The sequence below is a fragment of the Triticum dicoccoides genome, chromosome 2B (assembly GCF_002162155.2).
Source record: "Triticum dicoccoides isolate Atlit2015 ecotype Zavitan chromosome 2B, WEW_v2.0, whole genome shotgun sequence".
Lineage (NCBI taxonomy): Eukaryota > Viridiplantae > Streptophyta > Magnoliopsida > Poales > Poaceae > Triticum > Triticum dicoccoides.
This window is the reverse complement of record NC_041383.1, coordinates 787,853,353-787,868,569: the sequence shown is the minus strand read 5'-3', so window position 1 is coordinate 787,868,569 and position 15,217 is coordinate 787,853,353. Positions and strand designations below refer to the sequence as shown.

Here is a 15,217-nt window from a genome sequence, read left to right as displayed (position 1 = left end):
ACCAGCGAGACGGCGTCCTGCTCGGCGGCGACGAGGCCCGGCATTGCGGGGCGGGGCCTGGGCTCGGGCTGCGTGGTGTAGGGGGGGATGGGGGAGGCGGCCGATCAGGCGGGGTGGGTGGGGGGTCGCCGGATTGGCAGGGGAGGGGAGCAGGAGGAGGAGGGGGGCGCGGAGCGGAGTCGTGTGAGGCGACCGGGGGCCAGCGAGGCGCGACGACCTGGAGCACCTGTGCTTATCTTCTTCGCGGGGCAAGGAAGATCATTCTCCTCTGCTTTTGGCCCCGAGCTGGAGTGGAGTGGACGCAGCATTCTGAAAGAAAGAAAAAACCCTCTTTCCCTTGAAGATTTTTACCGAATGAATCACTTTTTTTTTCAAAACTTACAAACCACGCAAGTTTCTAAGTGCAATAATGTTATGCGGTGAATGTTCGTGGGAGGTGCATTCCGTGGCAAAAGCAAAATAATTTCATTTCATTTTTGTCACTCTTAGCTTTTGAAATGTACCATAATTGCCACTCTATTTTTTTTTTGCTTTTGCCACGGGAATGGCAATTGTGTTAATTGTCAAAAACTAAGAGTGGCAAAAGTGAAATATCAAAATCTAGAGTGTCATAAGGAAAATTGATAAAATCTAGAGTGGCAAAAACAAAATTCCCCCTAAATTTGGGTGCCTCCGCTCCGGTTAGTAGTTTAGGTTAGGTTTTTTTTAGTCCTAATAAGTCCGACGCTCGGGTGGATGGTGGTGCTTGTTCGAGTTGGTCTTCCGGGCTCCGATCCTCCTCACGTTCGTCTGTCTAGACGAAGTCGACGGAGCTCCGGCGTAGATTCCTAAAGTCTCCTTGGGGCGGTGAGGTTAGGGTTTCTCGACACGTGGCAAGATTTGTTGTTAGGTGCTTCAGATCTATGCAAGGTTTCAACGGTGATGGCTGAAGCTCCAGAATGTTGGTTCTTAGGGGCACATGCATGAAGACTTCACGAGTGTTATTGACAAGGTCAGGCTGGCTCCGGTAGAGGAACATCGACAGTGGCGCATCGGCGGCTCGTTCTAGCAGCGGTAGTGGTTGTTCGATGATCTCAAAATCTCGATGTAGTTTTTATTATGTTTGCAATAGTTTGTATTTTTGGTGAATTTTTATAATAGATCTGATATTTCTATAAAAAAAGCTAGTATGAAACGGAGGGAGTAGATACCAGCAACGGGAGAGACTCCATCGATCAGGGGAACGCACGACAGATGTATAAGATTTTTTCCCTTGTTTTTTTGTGAAAAAGATCGAGATATATTATCAAAGTTCATCGAAAGTACAAAGTATCTCAAACATAATAAAATTACATCAAGATTCTGAGACCACCGAGCGACCACTAGTGTCGTTACAATGAGCCGCCGATGCACCGCTGTCATCGCTCCCCTACCAGAGTCGGCTTGACCTTATCGATGAATTGGGAAGTCTTCATGCACGTGCCCCTAAGGACCAACGCCCTGGAGTCGCAATCGTTGCCTTAAAACCATTGAATAGATTTGAAACACCTAGAACCAAAAATCGCCTCACGGTGAGAAAACCTAACCTCAAATCCTCAAGAAGACGACGAGAATCTACGCTGGAGCTCCATCAACTACGTCTAGATGGATGAACTCGAGGAGGATCGAAGTTCGGAAGACAAACACGAAGTAGAAGCGCCGTCATCTGCTCGAGCACGACGCCTGTGAGGACTAAGAAACCCTAACCTAAACTACTAACCAAGAAGGAGGCAGCGGGATTCCCCTCCCTCCACCGGCCTCCGGAGCGGCGGGTAAATGGGAGGTGAATCCATGGGCCCGTCGACAAAGTCTGAAGGGGAGAGTTTGTCCTAGCCATTAAGAGATAGGGGAGGGAAAACTGTCAATTGATCATTCTTTTCCTGATTTAGTGGGCATGAAAAATAAGGAGAGGTCCTTAGGTGAATTAGAAAAGGATTATACATCTGAGTAGAGGTCTTATGGTTTAAGAAGGGCATGAACCGAAAGAAATTTGTGTTTACGTCTTGACCCTTCATCGTAATTATGTTTTTATGCGGGTGATCATAATTATGTTATCACCACTTAACTAATCTCTTATCAATTCTCACCCACCAAACACGATAAACTTTCTAAACTTCTTCCTCAAATCTCCCCACATAATTTCATCGTATGCCCCAAAAGGAGAGAATGAAAAGCCACATCATGTATCTTCTTTTAGGGAATCCACATCATATATCTAGTCTCACCATAACTCTGTGCTCTAAACTCCCATTCACTTCACAAAAGTTACCAAACTATTAGAAGGGAGATAGAGGGATTGGTGGAATCGTTGTTGTATTGCTTGAGCCTCGTGGACATATATATAGGAGTACATTATCATCTTGAAGTATAAGGCAAGCCAGAATATTTCCTAATCTATCCTATGTTTCCAACCTAACAATGATACTCAACATCCCCCCGCAGTCACAACGGTAGCGACGCAGACGGTGAGACTGGAGAAGAATCGGAAGACAAGCCGACAGACACCCCCCCCCTCCCGCAGTCGTAACGGTCGACGCATCGCGGAAGTCGTGACTGGAGTGAAAACCGACGAGGTTGCTCAAGCAAGGCGGTAGCCTTTTGTGCCGTTTGTCGATGTAGTCGAGAGCGGAGGGTGGTGTAGCCGTGGTCGAGGTAGCCGTGCGAAGTACGCCGTGGTTAATGCCGAGTCGGGGAGCCGACGTCGATGATGTCGTTGTGGAGCCGCGGGCGCAAGGAGACGCCGAGTTAGCATGGGCGCAGTGGTGTCAAAGTAGTGGTGCGCCGGGAAGAAGACGGTGTTGACGACACGTCGCCCCGGGTTTGCCAAGCCCGGGGACACATCATGGACGAAGGCACGCATCGGTGTTGCCAGCACCGAGCATGCGTAGATGGACGAAAACGAAGTTGACAAAGCGCCGCACCAGGCTTGCCAGGCTCGGGGACTCGTCGTGGAGGCACGCATCGGTGTTGCCAGCACCGGGCGTGTGTAGACTGGGACCTACACGAGCTGTACGCCATGTCGAAGAAGTCAGAGAGGCCAGCAGAGAAGGATTCGACGACGGTTGCGGAGCCAAACGGCGTGGGGCTGATGTCGGCCGCGGTTTGTCGGAGTAGATGAAGTGGCCGGGGTAGATGACGGCGATGCTTGCGACGGGCTGGTGTTGGACGAAGACAAAGGAGGTGGACGAGCGGCGGCGGCTATGGGGGTAGCGGCAGCGGCCGAAGAAGAGCGGCGGCGGCGACTAGGTTAGGAGTGCGGCGGCGGTGCTCGAAGGAGGCGAAGAACCCGACAGCATGACGAAGACCGACGCGGACGGCGGCGTTCTCGCGCCGAGGAAGGCGGCACGACCCATACCGCGGAAAGTCGACATGCGGGGACGACGAAATGGATCGCAGGCCGCCGCGCTATGGCCTGAAGGAGCGTCGCAGCGGCAGCAGGTGGGTCGGGGCGACGGCGGAAAGACCTCGGGGCGGCGTCGATGACCGCGGGCCGCGGCGCGACGGCCCAAAGGGGCGGCGCAGCAACAGAACCTGGGTTGGTGCAACCGCGGGAACGCTCAGGACGGCGGCGTGGCCCGCATGCCACGCTCGCTACGGCCCGACGGGGCGACGCGAGGGTCAGTGCATCCACAAGACGGTCTGGAGCGGACGGCCTCGGGGCGACGGTGGACCGCGAGCCGTGACACTATGACCCGAAGGGGTGACGCAGCAGTGACATGGGTAGGTGCAGCCGAAAAAAGAACCACGGTGCAGCGGTGCTGCGGCCTAACAGGACAACGTAGCGGCAGCCCGATGCTTGATCGGTGTAGGGCATGCTGTACCCGGGACAATCTTCATGGGACCTGTGAAGGCGCGTGCGAACGGTTGATCAGACCAAAAGCACGGTGGGCGAGATAAAGAAGAGCGGACCAGTCGTGGCAGGAGCGGGACACGAGCTGTGCATGAGAGCTGAACCGGACATTCGTGCATGCGTGCAAGTATAAACAAGCACTAGATGCATGAATGTGCGATGAAGACAAGACACGCCTGCGGACGATGCGAACAGCGGCCGCCCCTGATGCGCTGCCACGCTTCGATCGCGGGGATGCAGCCGACGGAGGCTGCATGCCGCGATAAGCCAGGGCAGACAAGATGGTGCAGTCGCTATCAGGTCGGAGTAGAGGCGCGTCGTAGACGACTAACGGTGATGGGCGACGCAATCCGATCTTAAAATCGGAAAATCAAACAGAAAGCACCGATCAAAGCGACCGCTGAAAAAGATAAAAATCCGGATCAAGCGATCGGGAAAAATATTCTCTAGGGCAGCAGGTCAACACGACCGGCGAGCGAACCCTAGGTATGGGCGGCGCGGCCCCCGGCGGCGGTCATGGAGATGGACCATCCGGGGGCTGCCCGGAGCGGAAGCGGCGGTGGCGGCTAGGTTTTGGATCGATTGGACTGATACCATGTTAGAAGGGAGAGAGAGGGATTGGTGGAATCGTTGTTATATTGCTTAAGCCTCGTGGGCATATATATAGGAGTCATTATCATCTTGGAGTACAAGACAAGTCAGAATATTTTCTAGTCTATTCTATGTTTCCAACCTAACAATGATACTCAACACAAACAAACGGTATGGATTTTGAACATGCTAGAACCTTTTTTTTTGCATTTCACCTTTTCGTAAAAAAAATCAAAATACTGGGCATACCAAAGTCTTCTTTCTCTTGTATCCACCGGCGAGATGCTGTGAGCATAGCTCGATGCCGCCTCTAGGCCTCGGCCTCGGCCTCGACCTCGACCTCGATGGAGCAAACTTTCTGAAACCCAGGAGACCGTAGAAGCAGCGGCAGAAAAGCCATGATGCAGACTAGGAGACGCTGGCGGCCCCAACTTGAGAAGCAAAATGCCGCCTGAAGAAAAACGCCGAATTTCAAAGACCACGAAAGCTAGTCAAATCTAGACGGGTTCACCAGAGACCTAAACTGACATGATCCCGGAAGACCGCCGGAGAGACAACTTCACACGCTCTCCGCCGGTGAAAAACACATCAATGGAACGAGGTAGGATGAGAAGAACATTATTACTACCGTAGGACAACGTCACCGTTTCCACGTCCCAAACCAAACAAAAAGACTCGCTACAGAAAACCCGAAAATATCACCTATATTGTTGTACGACAGGTCCGTGTCTCATGTCAAGCTCGCTGCCGCAGAAGACCATGCACGGACACCCTCATCTTCGATGACCCATCCAGGGCGGACCTATCGATGAAGATCTCTGTGCTGGACCCCTTCGGTGCGTTGACTTCACCAACGACGATGTTGGACACCGCCCAATGAAGGCCTCCGCTCGAGCACCCACCAGCGCCTCCACAATAGGCCTCCACAGATCCCGACCTCCTCGCCGTCACCTGCTCTGTGCGGACTTTGCGTGATGACAATGCCCCGATGGCGGTGAGAGGGGCTGAGGATGGGAGTCTGCTTGGGTTTTTCAGTTGCATGCATGGTCGCCTATTCTTCTCATGATCACGACTCGATCGATCTCGCGTGAATATGCTAGAACTTGGTCATGCTTGTATGCAAAATTTGAATACATTAAAACTCATTTGAATTTAAGTTAGGAACCACACCATGTTATTAATTCAATCTTGATTTATAAATTCGAAATCTTTAGCATGGTTTGCTCTTTGATGCGTCGAGTAGAACCTCTCTACGGTGCGACCGGTCGCTATGCTACGAAATGAAACGCGCGATCCCGCCACCGCTCCACCGATGCCGCCGCCGCCGCCGCACCCGTCGCGCCTCGGCTTCCACCCGCTGGAGCCGGCGCTCTCCGCCGCGGCCGACGCGCTGCACCGCTCCTGCCCGAGCTCCCCGCGCCGCGCCGTCCTCCGCCGCGCGCGCGCGCTGCACGCGCTCCTCGTGGTCTCCTCCACGCCCTCCGCGCCCACACCCGGCACCTTCCTCGTCAACCAGCTCCTCGCCCTCTACGCCCGCCTCTCCGCGCTCCCCGACGCGGTCGCGCTCCTCCGCTCCGCGCCGCGCCCCAACGTCGTCTCCTTCAACACCGTCCTCTCCGGGCTCTCCCGCGGGGCCCCGCGCCACGCGCCGCAGGCCTTCCGGCTCTTCGGCCAGCTATGCGCGTCCGGGCTCCGCCCCACCGCGCCCAGCCTCTGCGCCGTCCTCCGCGCCGCCGGCGCGCTGCGGGACGGCCGCGCGGGCGCCCTGGCGCACGCGCAGGCCGCGGCGCTCGGGTTCCTCGCCAGCGACATCGTGCCCACCGCCCTGCTGCAGATGTACTCCGAGTGCGGGGCGCCGCGGGACGCCAACCGGGTGTTCGACGAAATGGCGGCGCCTGACGTGGTCGCGTGGAACTGCGCGATGCACTGCAGCGTGCGGTACGGCTACCTCGGGCGTGCTCTTGGGCGGTTCTGCAGCATGGTGAGGGCTGGGCTGGCACCCACTGAGAGCACGTTCTCGTCGGTACTCAGCGGGTGCGCGCGCGCTGGGGATCGCTGCGGAGGGCGCGTGCTACATGGCTGGCTGGTGAAGTCGGAGGAGCTTGACCCTGACACGCCGCTGCAGAATGCGCTGCTCGGCATGTACTCCAGCTGCGGTGATCTGGACACTGCGTTGCATGTGTTTGACAGGATTGAGAGGCCTGACCTGGTGTCATGGAATACTCTGATTGCTGGGTTTTCTGGTGCTGGGGATGGATGGAGTGCTATGGATGCTTTTGTACGGCTCAAGGATGTGCGGTTTGGCGAACCGGTTGTCCCTGACGAGTATACATTTGCAGCTGTGGTGTCTGCTGCTGCTGCTTTACCTGCAATGCGTAGTGGAATGCCACTTCATGCTGAAGTGGTCAAAGCTGGGTTGGAGACCAGTGTCTTTGTAGGTAATACATTGATCAATATGTATTTTACAAACGGGGAGCCAGGCTCAGCACGAATTTTGTTCGATTCCCTTCCGGAGAAAGATGTAATTATGTGGACCGAGATGGTTGCAGGCCATTCTTCGTCAGGCGAAGCTGAATTAGCCTTGAAGTATTTCATTAGCATGCTTCAGGAAGGGTACAAGGTCGACAGCTTCTCTCTCAGCAGTGCTTTGAACTCCACAGCAGAGTTTGCAGGTCTTAAGCAAGGAGAGATGCTCCATGCTCAAGTGGTAAAAAGTGGTTATGAAGGGAATATCTGTGCCTCTGGAAGCCTGCTTGATATGTATGCTAAAAATGGTGCTCTGCAAGGTGCCCATTCGGTGTTCTACACCATAACAAAGCGAGATTTGAAGTGTTGGAATTCCATGATAGGGGGATATGGCAATTACGGCAATTCAGAAATGGCATTTAAGTTATTTGGTGAGATGATTCGTGATGAGCTGCAACCTGACCATGTAACTTACATCTCCCTCCTTTCAGCATGCAGCCACTGTGGACTAGTTGAGAAAGGGAAGTTCTACTGGTTTTGTATGATGACGGATGGTATTATGCCAGGATTCAAGCACTATACTAGCATGGTGAGTTTGCTGGGTAGGGCAGGTTTATTGGAGGAAGCAGTTGATTTACTGCAGAAATCCCCATTTGCCAAGAAATGTCCTGAACTATGGAGAATTCTGCTAAGTTCCTGTGTAGCATTAAATGATTTGTCCGTTGGTATTCATGCCGCTGAACAGGCACTCGCACAAGACCCAGATGATATGTCGACACATGTATTGCTTTCAAACCTTTATGCTGCTGCAGGCAAATGGGACGTTGTAGCTGAAATTAGGAAAAGGATCAGAGGAATGATGGTTGAGAAGGAACCTGGTCTGAGCTGGATCGAGATCAAAAATACGATTCATGTGTTCTCAGCAGATGATGAATGCCACTCTCAGATCGATGACTATCGTGGCGAGTTGCTTCGACTTAAGGGGAACATGGAATTGTTGTATAGTTCTGAAAATGAATTGCTTTCAAGTGGCTAAGTTGCCATGAATATATTTCAGTGAAAGAGCATTTGAATTGCTTTCCTTTGAGGATTGCTTATTGATAAGGACCCTCGGGTGAGTTATTAAGATTAAAAATATGGTGCTTGTCTTCTCTGCAGAGCTGAAGGTTGGAAAGGGCCACCCTAATGGTTGAAAATATAGTTGTGAAAATGATCTGCTGCCAAGTGGCTAAGTTGCCATGAACAGATTTTGCTTAGAACTTAAAAGAGGTTTTGACTGCTTTCCTCTGTCACGGCTGCTAATCTGGCTTATAATAAGAATTTGGGTGTAACAGCTAAGCAAAAGAAATGAGAAGGTTTACTTATCAAGGGACAATCTATCAATTTAAGGTTCCAATAGCACTGTTACCACCATTGGGTCAAAGAAGGTTTACAGTCAAACTGCATCAAACAAGTTACTGAGGTGGAAGTAACACAGTAACCAAGCATAAGTCCGACTTATGTTTGGTTCCTCCAGAGACTAGGTACATACTAAGCACTGGATTGATCAGCTGACAAACAATTGCTCGAGTCTGAATGGGAGAGAGAAGTTTGAGCCGATGCTTTGGTGTCTCTTGCATTAATATGTCTTTTTGGTTCTGTTTCAGTCTATCTGTGATCACCAGCAGAATCTTGAGCTATAATTTTATAGAGCAGAGATACCTAAATGCCCCGTGGTGCCCTTTTTTACTGTTTCAAAGAAATTGATGTTGATTGTTGAGTAGATTATTTTGACAAGGGCTTCTTGAGTTTACACATTAATCATTTGTCAGGTGTGCTGGCTGCTTCTAGGAAAGACATGCGCTGCTGAATATTAAAGGATACAGAGTAAGATATCCCAGAGATTATACTGGAATTGTTCTAACAGAAGACAAAAATGTACAGCTTAACTGAGGGCATGGCCGTATGAACCACAGTTACCTGTCCCAGTCAAGCCCTTCCAATTCATGTAAGCTTCCTGAGTTTACAGATTAATGTTACCGGGCATTTAGACTGCCTCATTAATTATTTTCCTTTGGTTTCTAAACTTAGTACATATGATTTTTCACACCCTTATCAAGACAACTAAATAATGCTGATGTTCTAAATTAAGTGACTTCTTATGATTGGGTAACCATATCGATCCATCATTGCTTAGGAGGAGGGCCACAGCTGCAGCAGTGCAGCAGGTTAGGAGGGAGCCATGGCTGCAGCACTGGGCCCAGGAGGGGACATTGACTCTTCCAAGGAATAAAGATAAGTTAGGATTTGGCACCGTTAGTTACTCTGTCTCTGTCTCTTAGTCTCTTAGTCTCTTGGTCTCTTAGTCTCTCTCTCTTTCTCTGACAGCGTTGGTGGAAACTTTTGGTCTTTTTGATATCATATTATATTTATTCATGGGAAATGGAATGACGTTGTCATAGACTTTGAGGACAGCACCCGTAAAAGTTTTATGTTTCCCCACACCAATTCCTCAGTTTCTGGTCATTTATCAGGCTTTCTGTACAACGGTATCTCCGAGGCAACAGGTTCGGTCTTTCCTTGTTTGTGTGTTCTTCATTCTTGAATCCATGCACCCTTGTAATAAGGTGTGAGTTTGGTTAAGAATTCCTTCCCAAGTCCTTCCAACCTGTTCATGCCCTGCAGCAAGGTTTTCTACTTTCACCGCTTCCTCTCGCTGAAGATGGGAGGCTATTACTGCTTGTTTCAATTCTTGCTCATCTATGTTCTGCTCCACGGACATCGCAGCCATTCTCTGAACCAGGCATGCCACCCCACTGACCTGGAGGCACTTCTTGCTTTTTCCAATGGCTGGGACAGGAAGGGTGCCAAGCTCACCGGATGGCATCCCAACGACACCGCATGCTGTTTCTGGACCGGCATCTCCTGTGATCTTGGGAGGGTTATCGTGTTGGATCTCTTCAACAAGAGCCTCCATGGCGGCATCTCCTCCTTGATCACCTCGCTCGATGGCCTCATGACACTAAACCTCTCCTGCAACTCGTTCCATGGTCAGCTACCAGAGGGACTTGGCCAGCTAGCGAGGCTGCAGATGCTCGACCTCAGCGTGAACATGTTCTCTGGGCCGTTCCCGGTGAGGGAAGACGGCTTCCTAGCTATTGAGATGGTAAACATCTCCTTCAACAAATTCACCGGACCGCATCCTACGTTCCCTGGCGCGATGAACCTGGCGGTTCTTGATATCTCTAGTAATACCTTCTCTGGTGGCTTCAACACCAGGGCCCTCTGTGTTACGCCAGTCAAGGCCCTGCAATTTTCCAGGAATGAGTTCAACGGTGAGGTCCTCGCCGGCTTTGGCAGATGCAGGATGCTCGTGGAGCTCTCTATTGATGGCAGTGGCATCACTGGGAGTATCCCCAGCGACCTGTACATGTTATCAGAGTTGAGGAGGCTCAGTTTACGGGAAAATCAGCTCTCTGGTAGTCTCAGCCAGTACCTGGGTAACTTCTCTCAGCTTATTCATATCGACCTGTCATATAACATGTTCACTGGTGTCATCCCTGATGTGTTTGGTGGTTTGAGGAGGCTGGAGTTCTTAAACTTGGCCTCAAATTTGTTCAGTGGCACATTGCCTGCCTCCCTATCAAGCTGCCCTATGTTGAGGGTTGTCAACCTAAGGAACAATTCGCTGTCAGGCGAAATTGCCCTAGACTTCAACTTACTGCCAAGGCTGAATGTTCTGGATGCAGGGAGCAACACGTTGAGTGGTGCCATACCTCCCAGTCTCATGTGGTGCACCGAGTTGAAGACGCTGAACTTCGGAAGGAACAAGCTCAAGGGGGAGATACCAGAGAGCTTTAAACATTTGCGATCCCTGTCACACCTCTCACTTGCTCAAAATGGCTTCACCAACCTGTCATCGGCATTGAGGGTCTTGCAGCACCTGCCCAAACTGACGAGTTTAGTGCTTACGAAGAACTTCCATGGTGGTGAGACATTTCCAATAGATGGCATCAGTGGTTTCAAGAGCTTGCAGGTGCTTGTCCTTGCAAACTGTGCACTCTCAGGCATGATCCAGCCTTGGCTGCAGAACATGGAGAGCCTCAGAGTGCTGGACATTTCATGGAACAAGTTGAATGGAAAGCTCCCATCATGGTTAGGCAATCTGAATAATCTCTTCTACGTCGACCTGTCAAACAACTCGTTTAGTGGGGAACTCCCCAAGAGCTTTACACAAATAAAGAGTTTAATTTCAAGTACTTATTCAAGTGAGCATGCATCAATAGAGGACCTCCCATTATTCATTAAGAAGAATTCAGCTGAAAAAGGTTTGCAGTACAACCATGTGAGCAGTTTCCCTCCGGCGCTGATCCTCTCTAGTAACTGGCTTATTGGGCCAGTCTTGCCTGGCCTTGGGCATCTTGTGCAGCTCCATTTACTTGACTTAAGCTGGAACAACTTCTCAGGGCACATTCCTGACGAGTTGTCAAACATGTCCAGCCTGGAAGTGCTGAATTTTGCCCACAATGGTTTAAACGGGAGCATACCTTCATCTCTATCGAAGCTGAATTTCCTCTCCAAGTTTGATGTGTCATACAACAATCTCAGTGGAGATATCCCAATAGGGGGGCAATTTTCCACATTCACAAATGAGAGTTTTGTGGGCAATGCTGCACTATGCCTTCTTCGGAATGGCCCCTGCTCTGGAGAGAATCCACTTGAAGGAACTGGAAATGATGGCACCGATACTGTATCTGCAATGCCTGCGATGACATACATCACTGTGGAAGTGGGATTTGCTTTCGGGCTTTTAATCGTCTGGAACATACTGTTTTTTGCAAGGGCTTGGAGGGCTGCGTATTTTCTGACGGTTGATAGGTTCTTTGATATGATATATCTAGTGACAATGACGAAGGTGAACAAGTTAAGAAGAAAATGGGAGGAGTAAAGATCATCCTTGAAATAAGTCACCCATGGCTCTTCACAGGTTCTAACCAGGGAGTTTATGTGCAAATGTTGTTTAATATGCTGTCTCCCTTTTTCTCACCTTATGTTATCTTCTTTGCTGCCGCCTCAGGTGTCATTACCTGGATAGAGTTAGCAGTATGGGTTGTGTGGTTAGATTTTGAGTTCCCCTTCATGTTGAGGACAATATTGTTGTGATATGTATTGGTACAATAAAATTTATGAACTGTATGATGGATAATCTGAGGACTTTGTTGTTCTCTGTGTGCAGCAGTACAATCTGCTGCCCCTTTCTCTATCTGTTTTGCTAATCAAAGATGGTGCATGTACAAGATTTCGGTTTCTTCCCCTTACATCCCTTTTTCCGATTTCTCTTGGCTACTTCTGGTATTTTGGTTTGTTCTACCCTCTGTGCGACTGTTGTTTACGGTTGTTCTAGCTTTTGGAAGGTTAACCAATTACATTTAGCAAGGCTTTTGGTCCTCATGAGGAGGCGAAAGAGAAGAAAATGTTCTGTGAAATTCTGCAGGAAAAAGAAAATGTAGACACAAACACTGCGTTAAAACCTTTATGCTTCTGCAGGAAAATAAGCCGTTGCAGCTGAAACTAAGAAAGCAGCTAGAGGGAAGAGGGGTGATTTTTCTTCTCTTGTCAGAGGGGTGATGGAAGACAATGAACCTAGGTTTGAGCTGGATTGAGATTAAAAACGTAATTCATTTGTTGTCTGCAGATGATGATTGCCACTCTCGCATAGATGGTTTTCACTGTGAGTTTCTTAGACTTAAGGGAAACATGGAATTGTCATATAGTTCTGAAAATGAATTGCTGTCAAGTGGCTAAGTTGCCATGAATAGATCTCAGTTAAAGGGCATTTGAGCTGCTTTCCATTGAGGACTGATACTTGATAAGGACCCCGGGGTGAGCTGTATTCAGATATAAAATATGGTTGATGCCTGCAGGCAGAAACAAGAACAGAGAGCGGAGAGGTGTGTGCAAAGCTAGCTAGCTCCTGCAAGTGTCAGGTGAATTCGGTTCAGCTCGGTCAGGTGTGCTCGTCCATGAGAGCTAGTATTCTAGTTCAGTTTTTTCTGCTCTATGTGAAGAGAGGAGAGAATAAACTGGGTCGAAGAATTATTTGGTGAAACAAACTGTATTCTGACCTGAACTGAACAAATTGGTCACTAACAAGATTGGTGTCTATCAAGAGCGCTGATGAAATTTCCATTTGCCCGGAGAAGATGGCTCCTATAATTCAATACTAGGTTTTCTGTGTATTCTTAGCCTGTAAAGTGAAATAACTAGCTTAATTTCTTTAGGAAGCGACCGCAAGGCTCCTCATTGCTGCTTTGAAACGCACCTTGTATGGAACCGAAGTGAATAGTGCTTGATGCTATCGTCACTGAAACTACTACTGCATTCCTTGTTTTATTTGGTTCCTTTTTCTTGCGCTTGACATATAATTTCACTGCTAAAATAGCATTGATGATATACACGTCATAAATTGGATAACTTACATATAAATACGACGGTAACTTTGGGTCGGATAAAAAAATATGTTAAAAACATACCACTGATGGCTACGGTGTAAATAACACGGTAATATATGCACCACAGTCCGCAGACCTGATAACTTAGATGCAAACAATGCCGTATTTTGGATCTGAGAGAAAAAGTTGTTAAAAACACACTCATCGTAAACTGTGTAAGTAGCATGGTAATATGTGCACCATAGACCTGATTACTTTGATGAAAGCACCATGGTAAGTTTGACCATGGGGAAGAAAATTATTGAAAAGATTTCCCCAATTATTTTTATGTAAATAGTATGATAATATACACACCACATACCTGATAATTTATATACAAACATCGTGGTAACTTTGACCATGGGGAAATTTTTTATTGAAGAGGAACTTCGGTTAGTTCTTAGGAAATTGAATGGTAATATAAGCACCACATACTTGATAACTTAGGTGAAAACATGATGGTAATCTGAACGCGAGAATATTTTTATTGAAATATACCTTTGATAATCTTTGTGTAAATAGCATATGAAGACACACATCATAGATCTGATAACTTACGTCTAAAACACCATGATAACCTTTTTTACTTTGAAGGTAAAAGTTGTTCAAACAAGCCCTGGTAACTTTTGTGTAAATAGCATAATATTTTAAGCGCGGCAGACCTATAAGCACCGTGGTAATTTTTTGACCCGGGAACACTAGTAGAAAAAAGGGCTTTCGTCACAGCCGGATCGGAGCAATAGTCCCGGTTGCGTTACGAACCGGGACTAATGTGAGCATTAGTCCCGGTTCAAGCGGCTAGGGCACCGTACATGCATTAGTCCCGGTTCAAATGGGACCTTTAGTCCCGATGGGTGCCACGAACCGGGACTAAAGGGTGCGATGCCCATTAGTACCGGTTCGTGGCACCAACCGATACTAAAGGTTAGACTTTTAGTCCCGGTTCGAGCCACCAACCGGTACTAATGGTCAAACTACTTATTCAATAAATATTAGTGTTACTAAATAATTATTTCAGTTTTTTTTGAATTTTGGTCAAATCTGGTCAAACTGTGGTTAAACTATGGTCGAACTACTTATTCAATAAATATTAGTGTTACTAAATAATTATTTCAGTTTTTTTGAATTTTGGTCAAATTTGGTCAAACTGTGGTCAAACTACTTATTCAAGAAATATTAGTGTTGCTAAATAATTATTGTTTTTTAGAACAATAGTTTCAAACTCAAACAGTGAAATGTGTGACTTCATGCTCAAGCTAAATTCCTGAGGGTTAATAGGATTGACATCTTACTATTGTCAGAAAAACAACAAGTACAGACTTGGAAACGAGGGAGAATAGAACCCGAAAGTTAAGCGTGCTCAGGCTGGAGTAGTGAGAGGATGGGTGACCGTCCGGAAAGTTAGATGATTTGGAATGATGAGAGGTGATTAGAGATTAGAGGTTAAATTGAGCAGCGATGCGGGAGGGGTGATTAGAGATTAGAGGTTAAAATAATTCAGAAATTTGAAAATCAATAAAAAATTCAAAAAAAATCATAAAATTTCCTTTAGTACCGGTTGGTGTTACCAACCGGGACTAAAGGTGGACCTCCAGGCAGCGGCCACGTGGACGGCCTTTAGTCCCGGTTCGTGTAAGAACCGGGACTAAAGGAGAAGGCTTTAGTAACGACCCTTTAGTCCCGGTTCCAACCGGGACTAAAGGCCCTTATAAACCGGGATTAAAGACCCTTTTTCTACTAGTGGAAAAAAGTTATTCAAACATCACCGATATGTTTTATGTAAATAACATGATAATATAAGCATGGCATAACCGATAACTTA

The 15,217-nt window shown here is 48.3% G+C and overlaps 2 protein-coding genes across 4 annotated transcripts in view; one reads left to right on the top strand and one right to left on the bottom strand.

The window, feature by feature from the left end:
* Window positions 1-44, bottom strand: part of LOC119361439 (peroxisome biogenesis protein 22-like) — a 3,366-nt gene extending 3,322 nt beyond the window's left edge. The window contains exon 1 of the mRNA XM_037626644.1: window positions 3-44. Within this exon, the coding sequence (XP_037482541.1) occupies window positions 3-44 (42 nt within the window). The remainder of the gene's footprint in view (window positions 1-2) is intronic.
* A 6,279-nt stretch (window positions 45-6,323) lies between these two features.
* Window positions 6,324-12,110, top strand: LOC119366318 (phytosulfokine receptor 1-like). Of its 3 annotated transcripts, none has more exons than XM_037632036.1 (3): window positions 6,324-8,448; window positions 8,737-8,912; window positions 9,102-12,110. In XM_037632036.1, the coding sequence occupies exon 3, from the start codon at window positions 9,579-9,581 to the stop codon at window positions 11,850-11,852; it is 2,274 nt and encodes a 757-aa protein (XP_037487933.1). In that variant the 5' UTR covers window positions 6,324-8,448; window positions 8,737-8,912; window positions 9,102-9,578; the 3' UTR covers window positions 11,853-12,110. The 3 variants fall into 3 exon arrangements, with proteins under 3 accessions (XP_037487933.1, XP_037487934.1, XP_037487932.1); XM_037632037.1 differs by having other exon boundaries at window positions 6,324-8,912; window positions 9,102-9,471; window positions 9,590-12,110; XM_037632035.1 differs by having other exon boundaries at window positions 6,324-8,912.
* The last annotated feature ends 3,107 nt before the right edge of the window (window positions 12,111-15,217 follow it).

Excerpts from the sequence above, each read along its gene's own strand:
- LOC119366318 (XM_037632036.1), top strand. The coding sequence starts at position 9,579 with ATGCCCTGCAGCAAGGTTTTCTACTTTCACCGCTTCCTCTCGCTGAAG.